General features: G+C 30.2%; 1 protein-coding gene across 5 annotated transcripts in view; it reads right to left on the reverse strand.

Annotated features, from left to right (window-relative positions):
* LOC131842529 (cytohesin-1) overlaps positions 1–15,969 on the reverse strand; it is a 52,780-nt gene that overhangs the window by 22,399 nt on the left and 14,412 nt on the right. For all 5 annotated transcript variants that reach the window (XM_059191095.1, XM_059191092.1, XM_059191090.1 and 2 more), the window contains one exon: positions 29–161. In XM_059191095.1, coding sequence (XP_059047078.1) covers positions 29–161 — 133 coding nt within the window. The remainder of the gene's footprint in view (positions 1–28; positions 162–15,969) is intronic.

Consider the following 15,969-nt stretch of genomic DNA (forward strand, 5'->3'; position numbering starts at 1 on the left):
AGTGAAGACAAAAATAAATAAAACGAACCTTTCTTGGGGTCCATATTAAATTTCTTTCGTCCTATGCTCATCTGTTTGGCTTTACTATTCTGCTTACACTCCTCTTGGCCGTCCAAGGCCTCCAACTCGGCCACCACCTCGCCGAGCTCATCTTTGAGTTGCTGAAACAATAAAAAAAATATTTTCAAATATCGAAAATTTTTAGACATAGAAAATATATTGTATGCAAGATGTAACATGATGATGTTGTATATATGATTTTATGGAATTTGCTGCTAACATGACATGCTAGACTACAAAGGTCTTCGGCGGTATGGCGGTTAAATACACCGTTTTTTTCTCTCGATGGTTGCGGGTTTGGTTTGATTCGATTCCTCGCACGATGCAAACATTTGTATTAAAGAGAATGATTGATTTTTTTTTGTTTGCATGTATATTATGTATGCTTTTACAAAGACATGTTCCTAAGTATTTATATCAGTTGTTTGTTCACGCAGCGTCATCAGTCCCAAGGTAAACAGGTCCTGGGATTAGATGACGGCGTGTGATTTGTGTTGAGTTATTATTATTAATAATTATCCATTATAGAACCCACACAATAACCACGTATAAGCTAGGCACGAGAGAAGACTACAAGTGTAAATGAAGAAAGTCAGCAGTATATCGTGATTTATTCACCAGCAATTCAACGCGGTCATTTTCAAGAAGATACGTGTGGAGGGCGACCTAATAGGTTTTATATAATTATTGGTAATGGGGACAGTGGTCCACATTACTAACAACACATCACCCAGTAATATGTCGGGTGTAAAAATAAACCTCTGTTTTAATCCCTAAGTCGAATTTGATAGTCTAGACTAGTGCAAAGTTTTAGCAGACAACAAACCACAAGGCAAACCGCATTGCTGCCTTAGTGATAGGAATGTTCGTTCGTCGCCTATTGGATTCTAAAGCCACTCGGAGGTTTTTAATAAATTAAAAAACAAAATTGCTCAGTTTGTTACTAAATATACCATGAACAAATAGAGTATAACTTAAAATAAAAGTCTACCACGACAATATTTTGTTACTTCGTCCAGTATATAGGCCACCAACATTCACATGTAACTATTACTGCGATAATAATAAAAATAAGACAATATGATACAAAAAGCATGAGAAAAATTGTTTAGCATGGCTACACTGATTAACAGTAATGTAATTATTTATATTAAATTGGACAGAGAAAACTTCACCATTGTAAATGGAAGTTTATTGTGTTTCTATAACAATTAACGGTGTGTAAAGTATTGTGAAAATCATATTTTTATGTGGCTGAATCTAACAAAGATAAAAACCTCAAATCTCAAATAAATAATATATTCGGACTTTGGAGACATAAATCAAACGATTATTATTAGAAACTCATCATTTTTGTCATATCAGAGCTGAACAGGACACCCGTAAAACCCAAAAATTACAAATTAATTTATCATATTATATTTATATACTATTAGCTAAATACAATATAATTCATAAACTTGTGGTAATAATGAACATTTAAGTTTTTTTATTGCCACAAAATACTGATATTAAATGTTACTAAATTATAGTACGGAATAAACCATGCGCAAAAACAAATGACAAAGTTCGTTCATAATTAACGAAAGTATTGCGTAACATCAACAATAAAATAGGCAGGAAAATTGAAAATCTCATCGTTATAAAAATAGTTAATAGTTGAAAAATACAAATATGATTAAAATATAAAACTAGTTCTCAGCATAATACGTACGGCCGGCACGTTGTGGAACTACCGTAATTTGCGGTCGCCCACCGATACCTTGAAATACAATATCGGCGTTCGTTGTCTAGTGCAGTAATCGTAAACTGGGTTCCGCGAAACCTAGGGGTTCCTTATAAAGTCATCAGGGTTCCCCCGAAATTATTTATTTCTATTTTACTCATTATATTTGTGTAAATAGGTAGACAGTTAGCAAGCATTCAGTCCACGTTGTTCAGCCTCCGTTTATACAAAAAAAAAACAAATACAGGTCAAGATATACTATACCTCAGATATACGAATACAATTATCGGTTATAATACCAAACTGTAAGATAATTATTCTTAAAAATTAATTTCTTCAAAAATTTTTTTAACATAGAGAAAATACAAAACATTATGTTGGTGTTCCGTTATATTTAAACTTGGTAATCCCTGTTCTAGAATAAACGATCATACTATATTTATTATTATACTACACTATTATTAAACAAGTTAAAACGTTAGTAAACTAGCGTAGTGATGATAATGGTCATACCGTTGAAGGTAAACAAGGTAATGTTTTCCATGCAACTAGTGACAACTATTAAAATATTTATTTATTTCAGAGAGAACAAAATGTCGACTCGAATCAAACTAGAAATTACAAATTCGGAAAATAAAATCACAAAAAAATGTTTATTGGAAACAACTTTTACATTATGCTATTGTAATGAATATTTGAATTAATTAGGAACATATAATTTTTAACCGAGCAATATACATATAGAAAGTTAAAGAGGAAAGGAATATTTATTTCAGCGTAGAGAAAGTTCCATATAAATATTTATATATTTAAATACAAATAGCTAAAATAATAACAACTATCCATTTTTTATTACGTCATTATACAAATTATTAATAGTTAAATCGTTTTCTCTGTTTATACGGATTATGAAGCATTATTTTGCAGCACGCCCACGTGCTCACACGTTTCCACAGAAGGAAAAATGAATAGTATTATTATTTCTTTACTTATGACTGTGATCAAGCTGACTGTTTATACTTTACTTACATATTATACAGAATACCAAACAATAATTGTAAGATTAATTTATTTCAAGTTATGTCTGCTGTCGGGTAAACGGTCATTGCGTGCGTTCTGTGTACTCGACAGCTAATATGGGCACGATCCTACAGGAATGTCACCCGTACCATGTACTTACCTACTTTATTATTATGTACCAACCGCTACTAACATGAAACATTATCCAATAGTCACAAGGTCGACAGTTACTTGAAAACGGTTCTAAATAATCATCATATTCTCAAATGTAGGCGCGGTGTGATGCTAAGGATGTCTAGACAGGTTTTTGCAGTAGCAGGTGCATGATTTGTAAATATAATAGGGATAATTTAAAAATTGTAATACAATTGGAGACTAGAATCATTTTAAATCTATAAATAATTAAACTGTACTTTTCAAAGCACCTAAAATTAGACATAAAAAATAATTAATTATAATATACTATACCTTCTGTAGAAATTATTAGCACATACCGAAGTTTTTATATTAACTCTATTGTTGTGACTCTATTTACATTTCTTCAGGTCTTGTAATAAGCTATCTCCAATCGATATCGTCCATCTACTTTCGCTTATGCATTTGTAAATGAACCTTTCACTAACGTCTTTTAGTAGCGAAAAGTGAACGCGAAGATATCCTCCACGCCATCGAGATCAAGCTACCGTTTCGTTCGTTTCGTTAACATTTGGTGTTTGGCATAAGATCTCTTATCATTTATTGGTTATTAATAAAATTAACATTATCACCGATAACTTTCGACGATTTCCGATAATATCGAGTAAACGCGCCTTCATTATCGAGTAAAATATGTACTTATTACAAATATTAACGTTATAAGACGATATCTAATTTAAGTAGCTAAATATTTTTACCAAAATTAACTATTACTATTGAATATAGGAAGAAGTAATTGTTCTCTGTGTATAGTATAATACTAAAATCAATTAATTTCGGATGATACCTACTTGTCATTTCAATATAAATAAAAACTGATAAGATTTTCGCCATTAATATTGATCCTTTATGCATTTTTTTCCATTTGTCCTACATCAGTCCTCATGGTCATTATAAAAATCTATGACTAACAGATATCATACAAGGAAAACATAGTAATCTATAAGTATAATTAGTATATTTACTAATTATACTTATAAATAATGATCGCGTCAAACTTAAAACATAGTAATCTACGAAACAGAGTAATGGACGAAATAACCGCAATTTTAATTTATTAATTTGAAATATAAGCATAATATTTTTCCAATTGATATTAACAAGGTTAAGAGCGACATTCGAGACACGTCAACAATCTCTCTAGTCTGCAATTGGTCCACGAACATTTACTATAGAAATATCCAACGAGCTCGATATCCAATGTAGCTGAATGCGTCCAGTAGTCGGTTGATGAAAAGCTTTATCTCGTCTAGACACGCGGAACGAACCAAGAACTCCTGTCAAACCTTATTCTATGAAACATAAATCTGGAAATTGTTATGTTATTATATCAAATTCAATTACAACATTTATATTACAAAAGTTAATATTTAAGAGAGTAATCTTAGAGTACTTATGTTACATAGACCCTTCGGCCATTGTGGCAATAACAATACCATTGAGATAAAATTAAAAACTAATTACATTTCATCAGATTTTAAATGCATTACATCTAAGAACGTCTCGTTCAGAGAGTTCAACAATGTTATTAACTCTACTAAAATTAAAGATGATATATAGGTAAGCCATTACATAAACAAATGTTTTACTTATGGTCTGTTATACAATATTATAAACAATGATGTTCACGATAACCAGATGTAGCTGTAACCGTATCCGTAATTGTATACGAGCCATATCCGTTATTATTAATAACGAACTTAGCTGTAAAATGTGACCTGACTAAATGACGTTACATCATAAAATATGGTAAAGAAACTTTCTATATAATTTAGAATACTAGATACAGACAGACGGAACGGTCACGCTACTGCCAAATAAGCGTACTTAAAATGATTTTACAGACCTGAACCGATTATCCATAACTTATCGCGATTACATAATCCAATACTTAGTCAAAATGAAAGGTCTTTGGTTTTTATTACTGTTGTAAACTAGCTGATCCGACTTTGTCCTGTATTAGCAAAAGCCCTAACTGTCGCAAAATAGTCAATAAAAATTCTGAAATCTTTCCATTTTCTTAGTGTGCCATAAGAACTTTCAAAAAAGTATTAGAAACTCATAAAAAGTATGAATAAAATCATTAAACGATCTGTATTTATGGCGTGACCAAGGTAAATAGAGATTTATTTTTATTTATTATATAGATATAAAATATATAAAGATAAAGTAATTTCCAACTAATTTACCCTTCTTATAATGTTTATAAAAGCGAATGTAAATCTGTCTCTACATTTTCACGACTAAATGTCTGAAGTTTGGATGTTTGCCAGAAGGATAACTTAAAGTCATGGACATAGCTTTTGTGACGCCATCATACATTACACAAAGATATTGTTCTAACTTTAGACTATTATTGCAGAATTCTATAAAGAATTTTGGAGTTATTTATACGTGTTATAAACAAAAACGGTTTCATAAAATTATTCCTACAAATAAATTAATACTCGTAACTTTATGATTTATTAAATTTATTTCCGATATATGTATATTTTATATACCTACATTTGACAATAACCCTATTCGAAGTCTTCTCAGTTTATATGATAATTACAATATGTTAAATAAAGTTGCTAAAACGCTGAAATAAAATTACTCATTTCACAGTATATTCGGTGTTTATGTTTACGAACAATAACTTAGTTTTGCCCGTAATTTTGAACATTAGTAGATTTTTTAAATAAAATTCATGAGTACGAATAAGCGACTGGTAGATATCGTCTATTTGATAAAAAAAAATACGCCAGAATAATCTATAAATCGACCGCGATAAGTGATAACACATTATTGAAAACACACAAAGAGTACACCGTAAAAGAATATAACTGGTATAGTGACCTGAATTGAGAAGTCACTTACTGCATTATTACAGTACGAATAATATAAGGTTAAATAAAGTTCAATTCAGGAAATTGGTATTTTAGTTTACATGGATGCGCAATCATTGTGTGCTAACGTATGGCAATAAATATTTTACCATGATAAGAATTAAACAAACTTGCACATGTCCAATATTATTAATATTCATTATGTCAGTTCACTGTTTATAGTCCTTTTCAAAGATTTTATTTTTAGAAGACCGTTACTTTTCAATTAGCCATGACTCCATAACACTATATTTACTTATGTTAATACTTCACATGTGATATGTGATGTATTAACATCATACGCCCTCCCCGATGAGTAGAGAGAACACGTGGTAAAGAACTTTATTAATTAAACGAAAATAACGAATATTAATTTACATCCGTTCTTCTTACAATAATTAAATTTCGTATTATTGACGTACCTCCTATCTTGACTTTACCTAGTAATTGCTATTCAATAAACAAGGGCAATTAATACAATACTTTTTAAAGGTATATATACAATAAATTTTAGTAACGTGCCTAGTAAACTCATACTCTTTCATCGATAGAATGGAGAAACCATTACCGCGTAGTACCAGCACTCATGCGTTCTTAACTCGTTCCACTTTTTAACGGTTAGGGTTGCAAAATTTATCTTCAAATTTCAGTGCCTCTTGGTTAATATATAGAATATAGTATATATAATAGAAAGTAAAGAAAAATTACATGAAACTTTTCTGAAAGCTATCTTTGAAATCTTAATCAACTTTAATCTCTTCTCCAAACATTTTAGGTATTAGTTAAAGAATATATTAGTTACATTATTTATCAAAGTAGTTTAGACCTGAGTCAATCATCTAAATGTGAACATATTGTATTCTCATTCAGCAGGGTCATAGTCCTAACAATCTTTTCTGTGTAGTATATGGTACTATAAAAGGGCACGACGATTGCCACGTGACCCTCATGTCAAAGTTACCAATACTATTGGAGAGCTATATTAGAGCAATTCAATTCACTTCATTCATCTTACACTATAAATACTTCTAACCACAATTTACATTTAGCTGTGTTTGAAAGATTTAGATTTTATTTTGTAAAACGCTAGTTATATTTTTGGTACCCACACAAAACAATAAATATAACGGCACCCTGATAATGCGCACATTTATGCATCTATCTGTTTTGTGACTGTATTTCGGTAATTACTAATAGTGTCAATTTAAAATATAGATTAAAGATAGATAAAAGATGCAGTTAATATGTAGAAAATGAAGGCCATGTTGAAAGTTCGAATTTTAATCACGTTGTCTATTTCTCATAGATTTTTTGGTGATATTCATTCATACTTACGCTAATAATTTATCATACAAAGTAAATAAAGTTACCCAACTTTTTTGTTATAACATTACTACATAATAAAATCAGTTTACAATTTTATTTATCAATGATAAAAGCAATAAATAAGTTGTATATTCTTGTATGCTTATATTTTTATCTCAATTATAGCAGTGATAGTCTTTATATGTACTCATAACGATAGACAAAAATGGCTGAAATAATACCGAGGGATGACGGAGCTATATCATTGTCAACAGGAAAATCTTTGGCAAATATGGATAGTTAAGAAATCATAGGTACTAACACAATTATTGTTAAGAGATCTATTGCAAGTGGATCATAAATCTCCATCAGAGCAACGATGCAAACAATCATACAATTGAGACTGCAAACCGCTGTTTGCAATTTCATCTCCAATTGGTTATAGACCGTTTATCGGTAGTAAAACGACTTAGTATGTTCATGTAACTGAAATTGCAAACAAGCCGTCGGCCTACTTGATAGAAATTGGTAACCATGGCATAGAAATGAAGACCAGGTCACACGTCAGGTGTTGACCTGGTCTTTTATATTGTATACCTCTAGCACTACCCTTCCTAAAGACTAAAATGTCACACCACCATACCCTGCAATTTATTTATTTATCAACATTAGTGACGTCTAACACAACTTACAAGCATGATGTTTTAAGAAACATTTTATGCAGAGATAGCGCCACACTTTTGTCATACGTAATACTGTTATTTTATTTATAAAAAAAATACGACGTAGTCGTTTCTGTAATAAAAAATATTGGAAATTTAATGTGTATTACAACCACGTAGGGAGAGCACGAATCCTTGGAGACTTTCTCCTATCACTTTCTGATCGTTTATGTAGCTAGATCCGCATGGGGCTGTGATGTGCTTGCAAAAATGCCAAAGAAAGTTAATATAGGTGTACATATATAATATGCAATATATACATATATATATATAATAAACGTACTTACATATACATGCATCAACGTGTATAATGTGTTATATTACGCCATTCAAAACAACTACAGAAAGACGACTATAATTATTAGATATGATAGATAATTGTGAAATTAACCTCAAAGAAAATACAATGAATACTTATAATTCGATATTGTTATGTACTTCGGAGAAATATAATTATTAAAATATGTAAAAAAATCCATTATATAAACAGAGCATAATAATTCCAGCTTCATTTATAAATTTATCGAACATTTAGACATTTTCTCTTGGTAAAATTACAAGAGCAAATATCTATAGCTCAAGCACTTTTTTCATCACGAAATAATATTTATTGTACTGGAGATAAAAAAAAGCAAGCTGTTAAGAATTTTATTTTATATTTTAAAATGTTTCTTGCAAATTTATCACTAATGTATCCATAACAATATACCTATGTTCCCAGTGATGAAACATATCTGAGCAGAGCATTATATTACACGTCTAAACTTATAAGAGAGAGGATTACATACTTCAGAATTTACGGACAAGACGATAAGAAAATCGAGGTTCTAGTTAATAACAGAGGCTTAGAAATAAATAGTGGTTTATGTTACATGTTGCGGTTGTCTGCCACATAGCTGTTCACTTGAACAAACAAACTGTTAAGGCGAATACTTGTTTACAAACTTTCCCGACACGTCTTGCCTACGACGAAAATTGTTAAAACAAGTATAAATCACAAGTGGATGTTTGCTATAACGTCATTATGTTGGTATCAACGTTATTTATAGGGATAGAGTGAGTATTCTGTAATTATAGATCAAAAATTGTTAATTCATATTGGGCAATGGGTATTTGAAAGGTCAACGTCTGAAACAGTAAAAAATAGAATTTAAAAGGAGTTTCCATTATAATATATTTAGAAAGGTGACCGTAACCTAGCTAAATGTTATAATGACACGTACGGGCACATTCAGATAAAAAAAACATCGCAGTAATATATTTATAATTCAGACCAACAATGGTACCCCTACTAGCCCCATTAATATTACTTCTCTTATTAAGGAATTTTAATTATTCTGACAATTTCAGATCATATTCCAAGAATGAATATCCAGAAGGAGCTATCTAATGGGAAGAATTTACCACAGACACAATGTGTTGTAATTGAATAGTTTTACCTAATGACATGGACAACATAGACAGACAGTATATTACATCATAAAATAGATTGCGGCATCCATAGCATTACACTTTCCTACTCCAGAGTATCTCCTGATTTCTTATTATGTTATGGGTGTAGTCACTCTCATATCGTAGACCGAAACAGAAGGTAATCATTTTACAATGACATGGTTACATTAACAACATTTTGTAGAACTGGACTAGATTTCATTACAAATTAATTAATATGTAATGAAATAAAGTCCAGTTCTAGTTATCCAGTTCATATTTAAATTCATTAACAGAGTACCTCGAAAGAAACCCCGATTTACACTGTATCGAAATGTAACCTTCTATAAAAAGTGTAAGTTTCTCTAACAATAGATTCCAGGTCATTACTCAGCCTTTAACGACGGTCCATTGGCCTAATGGGCTGGCTAATGTATGCCGGGCTATAAATAATATAGTCTATAAGGGTCCGGGCATTTTCCGATAATTACCGTGAGTTATACTTGTAGAGAGATAATTATCCACCACGCATGCTGATTTTATTATTTTTTTGGGCCTCAAAATACATTGTCATCTGTATCATTAGTCTGTCTAAATTATCTAATATCAGTGTATAAAATTCACCGAATATGTAGATTGTGTGCGATACTTATTTGCTTTTGAATTGGAAGATTTGGAAATTCTACATAAACTTTATGCGGAAAAAAATATCAATAAAAATTAACTACTAACGCTACATAAATACTGGATGAGTGGAATTATATGCAGGTTTTATAACATCAAACTAAGTTTAGTTTTTTTACAAATTAGGTTTTTCATAATCGTCGAATTTCTTGATCTATATGTTGAATAATGTAAGAAATCAGTTGCTTTTCCCTGCCTACAACCGTAAGAGATCTAAAATTAATAGATAGGAGGTGTATAATTTTAGCAAATCTGGTTCCGTCTTTGTCGCCTTTTGTTTTTCATTTCAGATTTTGTTGGCTAATAACTTTAACATTATATTGTATAAATTTAATAAATACAATAAACCCTATATTACTACAAAGTTGCCTGCATTGTATTGTATTGCCTGTGTTGTTGTAATTATCAATAAAAAATAACACAATCATTCTATATGAACATATATTGTTGCCAAAAATCTCTTTCATAGTATCCAGTTTAACTGTTTACCGTTATGCTGCCTAAAAGTTTAATTATAGAAATTTATTTCATTTTAGTTACGTAATGATGGTAAAAACCAATTGAGCACTCATTAATCCGTGTTCATATTTGTTAGTGGAAAAAGTGATTGATTATAAAGAGATATGCAAGCGGTCGAAAGCAATGCGAATAATATCTGGCAGTGTTCCCGTGCGCAGTAACAAATTATAGTATTGTCAAAGGAAGACCTTCGCCGCAACTTCAACTATTGCTATACTGTATAGTGTACTAACGCCAATTATTCAAAATTAAATAGGGACCGTAGTTGACGGAAACAAACTTTGATTAATTGTTCGAAATGATGGAGCGAGCTTGTCCAGCACTCTACACCAAATTCTTGAATGTTGACGACATAGGTCATAGAATATTTAAAAGGTTAAATTGAGACAAGATCACTGAGGCCCCATTCGATACTCAACAAACCCTTATGGGTAATTAAGAATAATTACGCTGTGATGTCTTACATTTCAAAATCCCCCGTGATGGAAGTTAAAAAGTAGAATATGTATTGTTCCTATCAGTTTTAATTTTAAGTCTATGGAAAAGCAAGTAATTAAAATTGTAAAGATCAAAGAACAAATCAGAACATAATTCTTTTTAAATCAGTCTATAAACACTGTCGGAAACAGGAGTGTCATAGTAAATCCTACGTGTGTCTGGATTCAGATAACGTATTTTTACACGTCTAAAGATATAATCATTGTTTGAGCTTAGCAATTATGTTCACACTGTAGTTTTATTACTTTATCATTAGCATATACGAGGCTAGAAAAAGTTGATACGGATCACAATAAAATCCAGATACATAATAGAGCTTTAATAATAAATTGTAAATATATTATTAAATAATATATATATATATATATATATATATATATATATATATTATTACGTATTCAGTAGATATAAGGTGGTTGTTGCATGCATACGTTTGAATATATTTGTTCTAATCCAAATAGAATTAATAATCTATGTACTTGTTGCATTCCACTGCTTTATCTCTGAACTCTGCCCGAGAGTATTTTAGTACATTTCTGCTGTCCTAGTGATATTTGCTATAGCAGTGGCGTGACGTTTGCCAACTGTACCCACAATATAGGTCCCGCCATTTTTAAGAGGAGTTAATAACTCCTGATCTTTTATTATCATATATATAAGTCATTATAAAACTGCAGATTTATAAAATATTATCTATCAATATCTGCAGTTGTGAATCCACGTTTAGTTATGTTCAATAATCTATATTCCTTTAAGAAGCATAAAAAAGGAGTGTTTCGTTTCTAAATCAATAGCTAGATTTGACTCATTGTCAATATTGGACAAGATCACTGAGAACAACTTCTGTATGTTTGTTTTTTTGTATTTACAAAAGACTTTAATTATTGCTATATAAATAATGAATCTGAAAATGTAGTTTAGAGAAGTCGAAGCAATTCACTAGATCTTGGTTTTGATCATTATAAATATACCTAGTGAATAAAAATTATAAGTATTCAATATTCATATAGGTACATAGTACTAATCTAATTATTGTAAATATAAATAGATTATATTAAACTTTTTACGTACAGTAGATATAACCATTACTAATACGATGAAGATACTGAAAATGTACTACTTTGTTGAAAGGTAAAGGCTATTCAGAAGAGATGGAGGCCCTTAGGTAATAAAACCGGATATTATGAGGGTATATTTTATGGTGATTCAAGATACCGCCGGCGTCGTTGTATTGGCCAGGGTAATTGGATGACAAACGACAAAACCACATACAATTTTAAATCAATACTTAATATTTAACATTGGTGAAATAAGTAACACAAAAAATGTCATTACCAAATGTTCTCATTTAAGAAAATAACACAGTAAAACGTTCTAGACTTTATTACAATAAATGAAAAATCTATATTTAATCAGAATTTGGGTGTTGGTCACTATAGAATTGTCATGCCATAGGCCAATGTCCGTTCTGATAGCTATGATGTCATGCCGGACAGCAGGACAAGTAATAGAAAGGACATTCAAAGCAATCTTTATAATATAAATTATTGTATTAATGTAACCATCGTATCAATTTTCAAAAGGAGGCCAAGAACAATTGAAATTACGTTACAAGTGAATAGTGAAAGGAAAAAATGTCATGAAACCCATTATTTTAGTTCCTAAACTATTAAAACTAATATAAAGTTTTGTATGCACCTATTATACAATTAGAATAAATTATTATTAAAACTAGAAAATTGACAAGAACCTCGAAGGTTATTTTTGTATATTTATCATTATTTAATTGTTAATATTTACTCGCAATATTCTAATTAATTTAATAATATCTTATTTGTCAAAATATTTTTATGTTACACTAGCATTTTTAATTAATTTGGCTAAGTACACTAAACGAAAAATATTACACAGCTGTCTTCGGGAGTTTTGTAACAAAAATAATAAAATTTTATAACACAGAAAACCTATTTCAATTTGAAATTACTAGTATCCTTTACAATCGAAAATATGTCAAAAATTATACAAAAATAGAAATATCTAATATCTATATAAATAGTAGATAATATTTCGAACAATAATATAATAGATAATATAAAATAATAGCTATTATTGGAAAATTTAAATTGAAAATAAATTAGAAGTCTTCATTATGCAGTATATTTGCAATACTATTGGCGCGGACGTTGGTCAATTATCTATCTATTGTCCATTGAGCAACGTTCAGTTATTATTTATTATTCATTTTTAGACATGCTATACATTCACTCTTGTTTATATATTAACCTACGTAATATGAGAAATTATGCCTCCCCAGCGTAGATATAACACTACATAATTTGATATATTGAAAAGTATGCCCTAAAATTTCGTATACCGCGTTTAGTAGGAAGATACTTGCTTTATATATAAGTTAATAAGTATTGCAATATTTGATCATATTGAACTTATTGGAATATTTCGAAATTTCAAAATAAATATAATTTGGCACAAAATATATTTTTACCAAATGATATTATGTAACATAAATGACTATGACTTCTATTTGGAACAAATAATAAACTTAATCAAAAAGTTGACTCGAAGACTACACGTCATGTAACAACTTCTGCAATCTCTTACGGAAACTTTGTTTACGGCGCAAACAAGATCATACCTATAGGTATGATCTTGTTTTTTGTCTTGTTTGTGTCTTGATTCTTGTCTTGTTGATGTATGTATATACATAATAAAAACAATCTTGTTTTATTACAGTTTTACAAGTGTGTATTTGTTAATTGAATCAGTAACCAATTAAATTACCGCATCTCACCATGTACGTATACATATAATGTTATTATAAATAAACACGTGAATCATGTAAACATAATGAAATAATGAAAAGCGTAAATAGAAGAAATGAACTTGGTTTACTCACTTATGGTCAGCAAATAATTAATACTAAAAAATATGTATTATCACAAACAAGGCTTAATTATAACAAGTCAGTAACCATAGCAGGAAGAGTACTGGCATGTTACAATTCTACATGATATCCATAAAAATCACTAAGATTAACGTACTTAATTAAAAATATGAATATGTTTGTATTATACAGAGATCGAATCCATGACCATCGGATGGTGAGGCAAGACTAAACCAACTATACCACTGAGTAGTCACTACAGCTGATGTCTTCCATTTAGCCTTCGTGTTCTTTTATAAAACAGAATTACAGTTTCTAAAATGTAATTTATAAAGTTTCGGTGTATGGTAAAAGATAAAAATGTTAAGTTTGTTTGAAAGCAAATTATTAAGTTACTGTTTTGAACGTTTGTTGAAATACATTGAAAGAAAGCTAATATCTGCAATGGTATTTCGGATTCGAGAGTTCGGATTTACGCATGTTATACTTTTATCCTCTATTTTACACGCAAGGCTGATCTAAAAATCCTTTCTTATTGCCTACATATATCGCAAAAGAAATTTACATTTGATTCAGGTTTAGCGGCTTTGCGTCAGTAAGACTCGGCTTTACGAAGATGAGTTGGCCACTCGGACTAATCTTGTAATAACAGTACATATTTTACATGTCTCTTTATACAAAGCTGAAAGACATATAATTTTAGTTCCTTTCATAATTTCCTCCTTTTTATAACACTAAATGTTAATGACAAAGAAAAGTTTAGTCAGTGTTACTTTTAATATAGGGAATTTAACTATAAAAATCTTAGAGTTGTTAAAATTAATAATGACTACAGTACGACTACAGCAACCCTTAACGGCCCAATGTTGTCCACGGAAAGTTAACAAAGAAAACAGTTAAACCAGAAACTTGGCACCGGCTCTTTAATTGTAATTAGATAAAGCATATACTTTTGGCATCCATAAAGGTCAACAACTTAGTACGTGCCGAACGAAACCAGTTCCCGTTGCTAATTATACGAAATTTATGTAAGTATGTATAAATAACATAAGACAACATTATACCAAATCCCTGAAATATATTACAATAATATATAATTAAAGATTTGCCCTGATGCTCCTAACTTATCAAAGCACAGTTTTAAATCACTATTAAGACAGGATCAGTTCACAGGAATGAAGATATGGGGAGACAGCTAATTCACGGCTATCCTCTTACGAGGACAGAAATAACTGATTTTAATGGCCTATATTCTTAGATATATCATTTGCAACAACATTTTAAGCAACAAACTGTCTTATGAAATTAGGTCAGGTCCATGTACGTGATAAATTAAATTTATAGAAAACAAGTAGGTTGGCACAATTAAGGGCTAAATTTATATTTTATTTATATGTACCACTACTCATATAATTTAATGGCTTTCTGGTCGTATAAAAAATACACAAAATATATATAGTCACATTTTCCTATAACATTATTTACATTGTATGTTCACGCTGATGAATTAGTTTAGGTACAATATAATGTTACGCTGATATATTTATGTTACCTTAATGATAACAAATTATATATAAAAGTGAGGTATTTTCAATATAGCACACCGTCGAACTAATCGTAATAAAATATAGTGTATAATGTGTCCCTTTATGGTCAATCATCTCAGCTTAGATTAAAATATGTTGTATAAGTAATATATTCATGTACTTGTAAGTGCCTCATATACATCCGAGACACTCACACAAACATGGGGGCTACAGTGAACAATTCACACGTAAATGGTGACTCAGTGTAATTTCACTGGCGTCTAGCATTCAAAAATTCTTAGAATGTCAATACGTAAATTCAACGAAGTCTGTATTTTTATTTCGCTGTAGTAACGAACACTTTGTAAAGAGGACATTTACGTGCAAAACATACCTCTTCTTACAAAAGTATGTTTTATGAATAAATGTACTATGTTTATATTATGTAATAAAAAAATAATTGATCGCTATCTGTAGATACACTGCGCTATTCAAAGAAACGATTTAACCGTTT

The sequence above is a fragment of the Achroia grisella genome, unplaced genomic scaffold (genome assembly GCF_030625045.1).
Source record: "Achroia grisella isolate CSIRO2021 unplaced genomic scaffold, CSIRO_AGI_Agris_v1 utg241, whole genome shotgun sequence".
NCBI lineage: Eukaryota > Metazoa > Arthropoda > Insecta > Lepidoptera > Pyralidae > Achroia > Achroia grisella.